Source organism: Aquarana catesbeiana, linkage group LG08, assembly GCF_042186555.1.
Source record: "Aquarana catesbeiana isolate 2022-GZ linkage group LG08, ASM4218655v1, whole genome shotgun sequence".
NCBI lineage: Eukaryota > Metazoa > Chordata > Amphibia > Anura > Ranidae > Aquarana > Aquarana catesbeiana.
In genome coordinates, this window is record NC_133331.1 from 293465447 (window position 1) to 293480733 (window position 15287).

The 15287-nt window shown below is 45.7% G+C and overlaps 1 protein-coding gene and 1 long non-coding RNA gene across 2 annotated transcripts in view; both read left to right on the forward strand.

The window, feature by feature from the left end:
* Positions 1-15287, forward strand: part of LOC141106803 (uncharacterized) — a 164869-nt gene that overhangs the window by 12939 nt on the left and 136643 nt on the right. The window contains exon 5 of the mRNA XM_073597730.1: positions 4442-5991. Coding sequence (XP_073453831.1) covers positions 4442-5991 — 1550 coding nt within the window. The remainder of the gene's footprint in view (positions 1-4441; positions 5992-15287) is intronic.
* LOC141105014 (uncharacterized) lies at positions 1159-2707 on the forward strand. Its single transcript, XR_012235517.1, has 3 exons — positions 1159-1240; positions 2265-2376; positions 2577-2707. It is a non-coding gene; the product is annotated as an uncharacterized lncRNA (long non-coding RNA).

Below are 15287 nucleotides of genomic sequence, written 5' to 3' on the forward strand. Positions count from 1 at the left end.
CATACCCCCTGTTCAAAAAAGGATACCACTTATATGTAGACAATTACTACAGCAGCTTGCCACTTTTCCATCTCCTGTATCGTAAACAAACCCTGGCCTGCGGTACCTTCCGAAAAAATAGGAAGGGCTTCCCACAGCGTTTACTATCAAAACGGCTACAAAAGGGGGAACCCCCATTCATGAGGAGGTGTTGGCCATGAAGTGGTGGGACAAGAAAGATGTTCACATGATGACTACCATCCAAAATGACACCTTGATGGAGATTCAGAGAAGACGTGGCCCCGTAGTAAATCCTGAATGTGTCCATAACTACAATCTGTATATGGGGGGGGGGGGGTTGTGGATTTAAATGATCAGATGCTGCAAACACATTTGTCAACCCGCAAGTCCCATTATTGGTATAAGAAAGTTGCATTTCATCTTTCAACCAGCCCACCACCAACCTCAAATATATTGAAGACATCAACACTGCCCTGATTTACCGGCAGCAAGGCTGTGTAAAAGTTTCACACATGTGGTATCCCTATACTCAGGAGTAGCAGAATTAATTCTGGGGTGTCATTTTTGCTATGTACATGCTACGTGTTGGAAATATCTTATAAATGGACAACTTTGTGTAAAAAAAATGCGTTTTCATTTTTTCCCACATTTTCCGAAAACTTCTGGAAAAAAATGAACCATTCAAAAGACTCATCATGACTCATAGATCATACGTTAGGGTGTTTGCTTTCCAAAATGGGGTCATTTTGTGGGTGATTCTATTGCCCTGGTGCTCCAGGGCCTTCAAAAGTGAGATAGGTCGTCATGAAATTATATGTGTAATTTCGCTCCTAGAACACCTGGAGGTGCCACTTGGATGTTGGGCCTGGAGGTGCTACTTGGATGTTGGGCCTGGAGGTGCAACTTGGATGATGGCAGCCGTCATCACCTCACTGCCACTCTACACAGAGCCCTGGAACCTGCGAGATGAGGACATGATGGGACAGAAGACCAAATTCCGGGACTGTCCTGCAGCATCTGGGAGACTTGGCAACAGTGACAAGACCGTGTTCACCCTATGAGGTGTTTCTCAGAGCTGCAGTTCCTCTGAGCTCCACAAGATGGTGATTTCACTTCTACCCAGACAGGAAGTCTCTATGGCAGATAGGAAGTGATGTCAGGTTACAAATAGGAAGTTCTGGGTGAGAGGTGAGTCGGAAGACGTAGAGAGGAGACATTGCTTGAAGTGGCATCAGAGGAGGTAATAAGATCTTATTTTCTAGTAACACCCAGTAACCCCCCGTCATGTCCGTCCTCTTCCTCCATAGTCACTGTGACGTCTTTTATCTCCGACAGACGATGATACACATATATATAGTGTGGAAATGTAGATTAACCCCTTCAAGGTCAGAATATTTCCCCACTTAAGGGGCCGAAACATTTCCTTCATTTTGGAGATGTCTCACCATAGTACAGTAGTTTCTTGTAACGAGGGATGAGGGTCAGATTCAGGTTGTACTGAAACTTGATCCCAATTTCCAAAATTAGAATTTTGCTAGAAATCGTGGTCGATTTAATTTTGGTTCTCGACCATAATGCTCTGCACAGCCTTTGTACCTGATCAGCAGCCCATAATGAGGGAGGACATGGACCACCTCAACCTTCACTATAGGGGGGTGTCTGAGATCAGCCATTAGAGGGAGAAGGTGGCTATCTCCGCCTTTACATTACTGGATATTGAGGGAGGAGATGGATAATCTCCTCCCTCACTATAAAAGAGGATCTGAGATCAGCCTTAGTGTAAATATTTTGGAGTTAGTTATAGAGAATGGGTTGATTGGAGCAGAAGAAGGTGGGTCATTGTCTGAGTTCTACTAGGGAAGCCACATTCCAGGCAGGGGGCAGTAGCCAGTGCTTTCTGCAAGCTGGGCTCTGGTGAGGAAGAGGTGGTGGACAGTGAGGTGTCAGACCACTCTTGGGTGTCATGGAGGAAAGATCAGGAGAGCGCTGAGGGAGAGCAGGGACATGTTGGGAGAGGAAGAAGGTTGTCCAAGATGAAGGGAACTTCACTGTGGACAGCAGAGCTCAGCCATCAACAGACATCTGGTGGCCATGGTGTCTCCACTGCTGACATTACCGTTCTTACAGCACCTTAGGCACTACCTGTATTTGAAACAACCAAATTTAACATGTGCCGATTCCCACTGGGGGAAGCTCACCTATTAACCTCTTATATCCCAATCCTAATATTGTACAACCAATACAGTCCTGATAATTATCTACAGAGAAACCCACATAGATCACATGACTACATCAATAAGGATGGAGGACTGGAGTCGCATGACTGAGAGGATTCTGAACCTCACCATGGATATCATCTACCTGCTGACCGGAGAGGTGAGGAGGATTCTGGGAGGTCACATGACATCACTCTTATCTCTATTAATAAAACACAGACCTGACCAGAGAGGTGAGGAGGATTCTGGGAGGTCACATGACATCACTCTTATCTCTATTCATAAAACACAGACCTGACCGGAGAGGTGAGGAGGATTCTGGGAATCTAACATGATATTCCTATTGGTTCCCTATTACAGAGATTTCCTCTTGTGAAGTCAGGTGATCATATGACCATCACAGTGCCTCCATGTGACTCCCTAAAACCCGAGGGACACAACATGGAGAAGATTCTAGAAGTCACCAAGAAGATGATGGAGCTGCTGACAGGAGAGGTGAGCGGTGTCGGGAATTCTGGGACATTATCCAGTAACAGACAAGGGATGTGTCTGGATGGTGACTGTATCATTGTGTGTGTCAGGTTCCTATAAGGTGTCAGGATGTCACTGTCTATTTCTCCATGGAGGAGTGGGAGTATTTAGAAGGACACAAGGATCTCTACAAGGACGTCATGATGGACAATCAGCCGCCCCTCACATCACCGGGTAAGAGGAGACTTTATTGTAAAGGAGAGAGCAGTACGGAGGCTCCACCTAGATCCCCCATCATCTGATAAACACATAGAAACAATGTATTCAGTCAGTGTGTGTGTTTCCTACAGATGGATCCAGTAATGGGAGCCCACCAGAGAGATGTCCCCGTCCTCTGTATTCCCGGGATTCCACACAGGAAGATCACACCATCCCTCACCATCATCAGGTAGATGAGGAACAATCACTGATAGTATCATTAGGATCTGTACATTATCTGCATTGTTACCATTGATGTCATTTTTATTATATATTCAGAGTGGAAACCTTGGAGATTGTAATATTGTTAAAGAAGAGTATAAGAAAGAGGACGAGGAGTATGGTGTGATGATCCTTTCTAAGGGACACAAGGATCTCTACAAGGACATTATGATGGACCTACCTAATAACAGAACCCCACCAGAGAGATGTCCCCGTCCTCTGTATTCCCGGGATTCCACACAGGAAGGTCACACCATCCCTCACCATCATCAGGTAGGTGGAGTTGAGGGTCGGGAACATAAAGTGATTGAACACTCTGACATGTGGAGACGATGTGTGGACTCTAAAAGATGATATTTTCTATGTGATCTCACATCATAAATACTTCCATGTTACAGATGTTATTTTCTGTCTTTCTGTTGGTTTAGGGTGAAGATCTGATGGACATGAAAGTTGAGGGTGAAGTAGAAGAGACGTATGTGAGGGATGATCAGCAATATACGGAGGAGGATGGAATGACGAGGATATTCATAGAGGAGGACACTCTTACAGAGATCAGCACAGGTGACCCATAATATATTCTTCTCTTATCTCTGCTCTGTTACTGCACACTGATTGGTCCAGAGTGGGGCAGGAGCTGAGTGATATCAGCCAATAATAGGTTGATAATGGTCCCCTCCCTGTACTGATACCCGTCCTGGGGTTCAGCTGGCAGTATTAGGTTGTGTGTCACTCCTAGTTACAGTAGCACAGATATGATAACACAGATTGAGCCTTTCTTAGGTTGGTCCCTCTTCTTCCAGCAGACATCTAGCTAAATGTTACCATAAAACTTGATTACCAGTCTTGTTGGTTTGAAAAATAAAAAGTAACCTTTTGGGAGAAAATACTCCTACAAGCTCCCTCCAGTGCTGCCTATCACCAGAAGCCTAGGCCTATGGTCATTGTTCTATGGTAAAGGGTCTGCAAGTCTGAACTTTGACCCTCATGTTTATCAGAGATCACATGACCCAGTGCCTAGGCTTGTGGTTGTGTAACGAGCATGGACCTCCCAGTCCCCATTGGTTCCTGCTCTTCTGACAAGGCTGTGTAAATGTAGAAGTGATCTGGGAGGAGGACTGAAGGCCCTTTGACTGGAGAGGGGAAGAGTCCCAGTTGGTTGGGACATCTACAGAGAACATCTGCTCACTCATATCTACCTGATCCAGATGGAATCTTGATGGAAGTGAACTAACCCTCTCATATCTATTGATGATGTTTTTATATTTTTCCAGGACACGCCATGGAGAAACCCTCAAAGGATCGTCTCACTTTATCTCCAGGTTGTAAAATGGAAGATGAGGACATCACAGGAGATTGTGGAGGAGAAAAGACAATGAGCTCCACTATGGATGGTGGACTTCACAGTGTGGATAGACCATGGAATCCCTCTGACTCTGAGCAACCTCGTACTGTGAGGGATGGTGCCGGGATTCAGGAGGAGAAGACATTTTCCTGTCCTGAGTGCGGGAAAAGTTTTAGCTCTGAATTGAGTCTTTCTCTACACCAGAGGTCCCACACGGGTGAGAAACTTTATTCCTGTTCGGAGTGCGGGGAATGTTTTTATCATTTTGGAGAATACATTAAACATCAAAGATCTCACACAGGGAAGAAGCCGTATTCCTGTTCTGAGTGCGGGAAATGTTTTTCAGAAAGGAGCAGTCTTTTTAGACATCAGAAACTGCACACGGGGGAGAACCTGTATTCCTGCTCTGACTGCGAAAAATGTTTTACGCAGAAATACATCCTTGTCCGTCATCAAAGAACCCACACGGGGGAGAAGCCGTATTCCTGCTCCAAGTGCGGGAAATGTTTTACACAGAAACACATCCTTGATCGTCATCAAAGAATTCACACAGGGGAGAAGCTTTATTCCTGCCCCGAGTGTCCAAAATGTTACACGTGGAAAGAAGAACTTGTCAGGCATCAGAGGTCTCACACGGGTGAGAAGCCGTATTCCTGCCTTGAGTGCGGGAAATGTTTTGCAGAGAAGAACACTCTTTCCAGACATCAGAGATTACACACGGGTGAGAATCTGTATTTCTGCTCTGAGTGTGGGAAATGTTTTACACAGATGTACGCCCTCGTCCTTCATCAAAGAACTCACACGGGCGAGAAGCCGTTTTCCTGCTCCGAGTGCGGGAAATGTTTTGCACAGAAGCCCACCCTCCTTCGCCATCAAAGATCTCACACAGGGGAGAAGCCTTTTTCCTGCCCCAAGTGCACAAAATGTTACAAATGGAAAGCAGAACTTGTTAAACATGAAAGGTCTCACACGGGGGAGAAGCCGTATTCCTGCCCTGAGTGCGGGAGATGTTTTTCACGAAAGTTCAGTCTTACTGAACACATGATACGCCACACGGGGACAAAGCTGTTTTCCTGCACCGAATGTGAGAAATGTTACGTACGGAAACAAGAACTTGTCAGACATCAGAGGACTCACACGGGGGAGAAGCCGTATCCCTGCCCCGAGTGCGGGAAATGTTTCCCATCGAAATCAGAGCTTGGCAGACATCAAAAATCTCACACGGAGGAGAAGCCGTGTTCCTGCCCTGAGTGCGGGATTTGTTTTCCAGGGAAATCAGAACTTGTCAGACATCAGGTGACTCACACGGAGGAGAAGCCGTATCCCTGCCCTGAGTGCGGGGAATGTTTCCCAGAGAAATTAGAACTTGTTAGACATCAAAAATCTCACACCGGGGAGAAGTCATGTTCCTGCCCTGAGTGCGGGGAATGTTTTTTACAGGAGTCTGATCTTGATAGACATCGGAGAACCCACATAACTGTTAATATGTAGTAGTATAGAAATGTCTTCTATATGAATCATATTTTGCCGTACATTAGAGATCTCACTTTGATATACCTCCCCAAAAACACGGGGCTGAAGAGCGGATGCTGTAGGAGCTTCACCATACATGGACATCCCCAAAAACACAGGGCTGAAGAGTGGATGCTGTAGGAGCTTCACCATACATGGACATCCCCAAAAACACAGGGCTGAAGAGTGGATGCTGTAGGAGCTTCACCATACATGAACATCCCCCAAAAACACAGCTGAAGAGTGGATGCTGTAGGAGCTTCACCATACATGAACATCCCCCAAAAACACAGCTGAAGAGTGGATGCTGTAGGAGCTTCACCATACATGGACATCCCCAAAAACATGGGGCTGAAGAGTGGATGCTGTAGGAGCTTCATCATACATGGACATCCCCAAAAACACAGAGCTGAAGAGTGGATGCTGTAGGAGCTTCACCATACATGGACATCCCCAAAAACACGGGGCTGAAGAGTGGATGCTGTAGGAGCTTCATCATACATGGACATCCCCAAAAACACAGAGCTGAAGAGTGGATGCTGTAGGAGCTTCACCATACATGGACATCCCCAAAAACAATGGGCTGAAGAGTGGATGCTGTAGGAGCTTCATCATACATGGACATCCCCCAAAAACACAGAGCTGAAGAGTGGATGCTGTAGGAGCTTCATCATACATGGACATCCCCCAAAAACACAGAGCTGAAGAGTGGATGCTGTAGGAGCTTCACCATACATGGACAACCCCAAAAACACAGAGCTGAAGAGTGGATGTTGTAGGAGCTTCACCATAAGTGGACATCCCCAAAAAACACAGCTGAAGAGTGGATGCTGTAGGAGATTCACCATACATGGACATCCCCAAAAACAATGGGCTGAAGAGTGGATGCTGTAGGAGCTTCACCATACATGGACATCCCCAAAAACACAGAGCTGAAGAGTGGATGCTGTAGGAGCTTCACCATACATGGACATCCCCAAAAACACGGGGCTGAAGAGTGGATGCTGTAGGAGATTCATCATACATGGACATCCCCAAAAACACGGGGCTGAAGAGTGGATGCTGTAGCAGCTTCATCATACATGGACATGATCCTCTCCTTGGCTTGAAGGCCAATTTCGAAAGACTCTCTTCTCTTTCCTCTCTACTTTTGAATCTCCCTTTTTCTCCTTTCTCTTCCGTTTTATGGTTTGTTTTTTGGTTTGTATTTGCTTTAGCCTTTCAGGTGCACCCTAGCACTGCATGGATATGCAGTAAAACCTTGGTTTGAGAGTAACTTGGTTTGAGAGCGTTTTGCAAGACCAGCAAAATTTTTAAATAAATTTTGACTTGATATACAAGTGATGTCTTGATATACAAGTAGTATCTTGTCACAACTGAGTATAAAAGAGAAGAGAGGCGCCTCTAAGTGTAGCAATATGGTTACATTTAATGAAGGTACAACATTTAGAAACTCACATGGTTGATTAAAACAGGCACATCTGAGTATGAAGGCATCCGGGGTAAAGATGTCCACATAGACTATCCTCCTCATGGCCATTGATGTTGTCCCTTCCACGCTGCGCTCCACGAGCGGTTCAAGCCTTGCTTTCAGATTGCTCTACTGCAGGGTAGTCTTTTCGGTCACAATTGCAGACAGCTTTACCCCAGGTGCTTGCATATTTAGATGAGCCTCTTTTAATCATCAATCATGTGAGTTGCTAAATGTTGTACCTTCATTAAATGTAACCATATTGCTACCCTTAGAGGCGCCTCTCTTCTCTTTTATACTCTCTATCTCCTGATGGATTTTGCTTCTAATCCCCTTGTGGAGGCTTCCATTTGTGGATGGACATTTAATAGTCACACAACCTGATCACATTGTTATAATCTTTTTATATGGACTATAAACTGAAGGACCTACCATATGAATAAATGGTTGTGGAAGGAATCATTTGAGTTTTCATTATTTCTTATGGGGAAATTCGCTTTGATATACAAGTGCTTTGGATTACAAGCATGCTTCTGGAATGAATTATGCTCGCATTCCAAGGTTTTACTGTACCTCAGTGTTTTGGGGGATTTAGGATTAGATTTATGGGATGCCGTGTGGAGACCACATAGTTACAGGAGATCCCATTCTTGACATCTGCTTGTGGTCTCCATACGGCATCCCATAAATCTAAACCTAAATCCCCCAAAAACACCGAGGTATATCCATGTGGTTCTAGGGTACACCTGAGATGTCAAAAATAATACAAACCAACAAACAAACCATAATATGGAAGAGAAGTCTTTTAGGAAGTCTCCATCACAACCTCTTTAGTGTTTATGGAGTTTAAGGCCTTTAACCTCTTTGGCACTGCTGTCCCCTCCCTATTGTCCTAAAGAGGTTAAAGGCCTTAAACTCCATAAACACTAAAGAGGTTGTGATGGAGACTTCCTAAAAGACTTCTCTTCCATATTATGATTTGTTTGTTGGTTTGTATTAGTTTTGGCCTCTTAGGTGTACCCTAGAACCACATGGATATACCTCGGTGTTTTGGGGGATTTAGGTTTAGATTTATGGGATGCCGCGTGGAGACCACATAGTTACAGGAGATCCCATTCTTGACATCTGCTTGTGGTCTCCACACGGCATCCCATAATATCTAAACCTAAATCCCTCAAAACACAGAGGTATATCCATGTGGTTCTAGGGTACACCTGAGAGGCCAAAACTAATACAAACCAACAAACTAACCATAAAATGGAAGAGAAGTCTTTTAGGAAGTCTCCATCACAACCTCTTTAGTGTTTATGGAGTTTAAGGCCTTTAACCTCTTTAGGACCATGGGGAAGGGACAGCAGTGCTAATCTGAGTGTAGTGTTATGCCGTGTACACACGAGCGGACTTTTGGACTGGACTGGTCCGATAGACTATCCAACGGACTTTCGACGGACTTCCAACGGACTTTCCCAACGAACGGACTTGCCTACACACGATCACACCAAAGTCCGACGGATTCGTACGTGATGACGTACGACTGGACTAAAATAAGGAAGTTAATAGCCAGTAGCCAATAGCTGCCCTAGCGTCGGTTTTCGTCCGTCGGACTAGCATACAGACGAGCAAACGTTTCGATAGGAACTGGGTCCAGCGGAGTTCCGACGTAAAGATTTGAAACATGTACTAAATCTGAAGTCCGTCAGATGTTCGACCGAAAAAGTCCGCTGCAGGTCCAATGAAGCCCACACGGTCGAATTGCCCGCCGGACTCGGTCCGTCGGACCAGTCCGGTCGAAAAGTCCGCTCATTTGTACGCGGCGTTAGACTGTAATAGGAGGTTAACCACTCACAAGATAAAAAAGTAGTATGGCACATGTCAAGGAGTAGACCTCTCTGCCCAGTCCGGACCGCTGCAATCCGTGTAATCCTCAATCACGGCCATGCTGGTGGGTTCCAGGGCTGATGGAGGAGCGCAGGGGGGCTGACGGCAGAGATGTCACCAGATGGAGAGGCAGGAGGTGTGGCGGGACACATTCAGGGCATGCGTGCTCCTTCTTCAGGCCATGTAGCGGCCATGTTGGATGTGGTCTTACAGCAGCATCAGAGCCGGCGGACTACTTGTAGAGTCACCTCTTTAGGAGCCCCCCGCTTACATTGTACCGCGGACGGGCGGCTTCTACGGGCACAGCGACGTACCTATACATCGCTGGCCTCTTACGGGTACAGGGCACGCAGGGAGAAGGAACAAATAGATTAACACTTGTTAGGCACACACTTAGACCGTTTGATTAACCCCGAGATCTTAACCCCTTCCCAGCCAGTGTCGTCAACATAGTGGCATTGCATAGTATTACCCTGTTTCCCCGAAAATAAGACCTAGCGTGATTGTCGGTGATGGCTGCAATATAAGCCCTACCCCCCAAATAAGCCCTAGTTAAAGTCCTTGTAGGTCTTCTTTTCAGGGTAGGGCTTATTTTCGGGGAAACGGGGTAGGGCTTATTTGGGGGTAGGGCTTATATTGCAGCCATCACCGACAACCATGCTAGGTCTTATTTTCCGGGAAACAGGGTAGCACTGATCACTGTATTATTGTCACTGGAGATATCGTTGTCAGTCAGTTTCCAACCAGTGTCAGTTAGTGTCAGATTGCCCGCCACACTATCACGGTCCCACTAAAAGTCCCCGGTCACCGCCATTACTACTATTACTAAAAAAAAATGAATAAAGAATGAAATAAAAATTCCAGTATATACCCCATAGTTTGTAGACTCTATTGCCCCGTACACACGAGCGGATTTTCCGTCTGAAAAAACTTGGATGGTTTTTCCGATGGAATTCCGCTCAAGCTTGCCTCGCATACACACGGTCACACAAAAGTTCTCTGAACTTTCGACCGTCAAGAACGCGGTGACGTACAACACTACGACGAGCCGAGAAAATGAAGTTCAATGCTCCCGAGCATGCGTCGAATTGTTTCTGAGCATGCGTAGGAATTTTGCGCGTCGGAATTTGTACAGATAGGAACTTTTCCCGACCGAAAAATAGAGAACATTGCTCTCAATCTTTTGCTGGCTGGAATTCCGCCAGCAAACGTCCGATGGAGCGTACACACGGTCGCATTTTCCGACAAAAAGCTGTCATCGGAGTTTTGCTGGCGGAATTTCCGATCGCGTGTACGCGGCTTAAAACTTGCACACAAACCAATCAATATACAGTTATTGAGATTTTTTTTTTCTTAATCAAAGACATCTAGCGGAATAAATTTTGGCCAAAATTTATTAAGAAATTTGATTAAATTCTTCTTTGGATATGTTTTAAAGCAGAAAGTAAAAAAAAAATGTTTTTTTTCAAAATTGTTTGTCTTTTTCATTTATATAATAATAATAATAAAAAAAAAAAAAACATTGGTGATCAAATACCATCAAAAGAAAGCTCTATTTGTGTGGAAAAATATGATATGAATTTCATTTGGGTACAGCATTAAATAACTGCACAATTACCAGTTAAAGTAGCGCAGTGCTGATAGCAAAAAAATAACCTGGTTATGAAGGGGGGTAAAACCTTCCAGAGGACAAGTGGTGAAGCTGGCCATACACCAGTAGAATTTTATTCCTTATGCAATCATTTCGTTGAAAAGCCCTTCATATTTCAACCGGACCTTCTACATCAGGGATCCTCAAACTACGGCCCTCCAGCTGTTGCGGAACTACACGTCCCATGAGGCATTGTAAAACTCTGACATTCACAGACATGGCTAGGCATGATGGGAATTGTGGTTCTTGAACAACTGGAGGGCCATAGTTTGAAGACCCTTGTTCTACATGAATGGAATCCCAGATGGACTGAGCAGGTTTCTGTTGTTGGTAGGACATGTGCTTTATAATGAGGAGAAGCGTTCCCAAATGAAAACCACGTTTACCGCTGGAATTTTGTTGTCTTGAGAAAGAAAAAACTTCCATCCGGCTCTGTCAAAACTTTTTTAATCACTACAGACAAAAAATGATCATGGCTTTGACCTCACTGACCATTAGAATATCAAACTAATGTTCCGAAAATGATCAAATAAAATTCTACTGAGGGTATGGCCAGCTTTACTCTTTGCAAGAAGAGTCCCCACAACCACCGCACACTGCATCAAATTGGTCTGCATGGCTGTCATCCCAGAAGGAAGCCTCTTCTAAAGATGATGCACAAGAAAGTCCGCAAACCGTTTGCTGAAGACAAGCAGACTAAGGACATGGATTACTGGAACCATGTCCTGTGGTCTGATGAGACCAAGATAAACTTATTTGGTTCAGATGGTGACAAGCGTGTGTGGGGGCAACCAGGTGAGGAGGACAAAGACAAGTGTGTCTTGTCTACAGTCAAGCATGGTGGTGGGAGTGTCATGGTCTGGGGCTGCATGAGTGCTGCCGGCACTGGGGGGCTACAGTTCATTGAGGGAACCATGAATGCCAACATGTACTGTGACATACTGAAGCAGAGCATGATCCCCTCCCTTCAGAGACTGGGCCGCAGGGCAGTATTCCAACATGATAACCACCCCAAACACACCTCCAAGACGACCACTGCCTTGCTAAAGAAGCTGAGGGTAAAGGTGATGGACTGGCCAAGCATGTCTCCAGACCTAAACCCTATTGATCATCTGTGGGACATCCTCAAACGGAAGGTGGAGGAGCACAAGGTCTCTAACATCCACCAGCTCCGTGATGTCGTCATGGAGGAGTGGAAGAGGACTCCAGTGATAACCTGTGAAGCTCTGGTGAACTCCATGCCCAAGAGGGTTAAGGCAATGCTGGAAAATAATGGTGCCCACACAAAATATTGACACTTTGGGGTCCAATTTGGAGATTTTCACTTAGGGGTGTACTCACTTTTGTTGCCAGCGGTTTAGACATTAATGGCTGTGTGTTGAGTTATTTTGAGGGGACAGCAAATTTACACTGTTATACAAGCTGTACACTCACTACTTTACATTGTAGACAAGTGTCATTTCTTCAGTGTTGTCACATGAAAAGAAAGAAGAAAATATTTACAAAAATGTGAGGGGTGTACTTACTTTTGTGAGATACTGTAAATCAACTTCATTATCCTTCCCTCTAATCCATTTTATATACCTATCCAACCATCGCAGTACCCCCCTCCCTCACCTTTCAATAAAAGGCTACTTTCTGTTCATGTTTAAGGCTTAAACCCCAGGATTGGTTTCCACCACCAAACCCCCCCCTTCGGTCGCTCGTCCGTCCGCCCACCAGCCCCCCGCACTTACCCCTGAAGTGAAGGACACGGTTGTATCTGGGAAGATGTGATGCCACGAAATGCAGGAAGACGTGTAACGGCCCTGGACCAAGTCAAAGGGTGCAACTGTCAGAACGAGCCAAGACGATCATGAAGGGAAGCCAACTGGACCGAAGACCAGGGGAGCCGAGCCGAAGTGTCAGGCGCGCCTGGATGATGTGCAGCAACAAGACGGAAGGGAGGAAGGAGAATGGAAGCCTGTGCTTCTCCTCTCGGCCGTTCTCTGTCTGGGAGGAGAATCAGGAAGACAATAGCTAATATTCACTATTGCCACAAAAGTGGGTGGGCTGAGGGCGCAGAGCCCACCCTTTTTGAAGCCAATCACGTGCTTTGAAAAAAAAAAAAAACCCTATTGGAATCCATACGTCCGGTGCCCTGCATGTAGATTATGGGGGGCTGCCCCCCTTATGGACGTGCCACCACTGATACCTACACGAGTCCATCCGTGAGTCCAAGGTAAGAGGCTGGCTCTGCACAGGGTGGAGAGTGGGGCCGATAAAAAAAAAGGGGGGGGGGGGAGTTAGGAGAGTAGCAAAGACTCGTCAAAAGGGAACGGCAGGTAATGATGAACCCAGGGTTGCCAGAGTTTTGTATAACCACTTCCGGGCCCGGCCTTTTCTGGCACTTTTTTTTCACGTGTAACAATCAGTATTTTTTGCTGGAAAAATACTTTGAACCCCCAAACATGAGGCCTTAGAGAACAAATTGGTGGGTTTTGCAATTTTTTATGTCACATCTGCATAGTGTTTTTTCAAACACAATTTTTTTGGGGGAAAAAATACACTTTTTTGAGGACGTACGTTGAGTAGGGCTAAATGAGGGGTCAGGGGAGACTGTAGCAGAGAAGAACGTAGAAATGATTTGAAATATCTCCTACCAAAATTGGGTGACTGTGGGACAGGACCACCAGATATGGATAATTCATTCTATTGGGCAATATTCTCTGTTGACCCATCCTTCTCGAGCCTCAGTCAGCCTAATTGAAGGATTCCACCTATATGCAACTAGGGTCTCTAATCTAAGTTCTGAAACATATCTCAAATACTCTCATTTATAGAAATTTCTGTTCTCCTTGAATAATCCCACCAATTGACAATTAAGTGGGCTAGCTGGGCCTGAGATTAAGAGCTTGGTCTGAACTTGACAGCTGGGTGATGTAAGGGGACCTGGGTGAGCTTGGCATAGGCTTAAGAGCTTGGTCTAAACTTGACAGCTGGGTGATGTAGGTGGACCTGGGTGAGCTGGACCTAGGCTTAAGAGCTTGGTCTAAACTTGACAGCGGGGTGGGGTAGGTGGAACTGGGTGAGCTGGACCTAGGCTTAAGAGCTTGATCTGAACTTAACAGCTGGGTAGTGTAGGGGGACCTGTGCTAGCTGGGCCTAGGCTTAAGAGCTTGGTCTGAACTTGACAGCTGGGTGGTGTAGGTGGACCTGGGCTAGCTGGGCCTAGGTTTAAGAGCTTGGTCTGAACTTGACAGCTGGGTAGTGTAGGTGGACCTGGGCTAGATATGCCTAGGCTTAAGTTCTTGGTCTGAACTTGACAGGTGGGTGGTGTAGGTGGACCTGGCCATGACAGCTGAAGGCTCAAATACTTGACAGCTCAAATACTCAAAATTAATAGAATGTTCTGTTCTCCTTGAATAATTCTACCAATTTGACAGCTAAGTGGGCTAGCTGGGCCTTGGTTTAAGAGCTTGGTCTGAACTTGACAGCTGGGTAGTGTAGGTCAATGTTTCTCAACTTCAGTCCTCAAATACCCACAACAGGTCATGTTTTCAGGATTTCCCTCAGATGAAAGGGCTGTGGTAATTACTAAGGCAGTGAAACTGATCAAATCACCTGTACAAAATAAAGGTAGGAGTGAAAACATGACCCGTTGGGGGTACTTGAGGACTGGAGTTGAGAAACATTGGTGTAGGTGGACCTGGGTGAGCTTGGCATTGGCTTAAGTGCTTGGTCTGAACTTGACAGCTGGGTGATTTAAGTGGACCTGGGTGAGCTTGGCATTGGCTTAAGAGCTTGGTCTGAACTTGACAGCTGGGTGATTTAAGTGGACCTGGGTGAGCTTAGCATTGGCTTAACAGCTTGGTCTGAACTTGACAGCTGGGTGGTGTAGGTGGACCTGGGCTAGCTGGACCTAGGCTTAAGAGCTTGGTCTGAACTTGAAAGGAGGGTGGTGTAGGTGGACCTGGGGTTGCTGGGCCTAGGCTTAAGAGCTTGGTCTAAACTTGACGGCTGGGTAGTGTAGGTCAATGTTTCTCAACTCCAGTCCTCAAGTACCCACAACAGGTCATGTTTTCAGGATTTCCCTCAGATGAAAGGGCTGTGGTCATTACTAAGGCAGTGAAACTGATCAAATCACCTGTACAAAATAATAGAGAGAATGAAAACATGACCTGTTGGGGTACTTGAAGACTGGAGTTGAGAAACATTGATGTAAGTGGACCTGGGCTAGCTGGGCCTAGGCTTAACAGCTTGGTCTGAACTTGACAGCTGGGT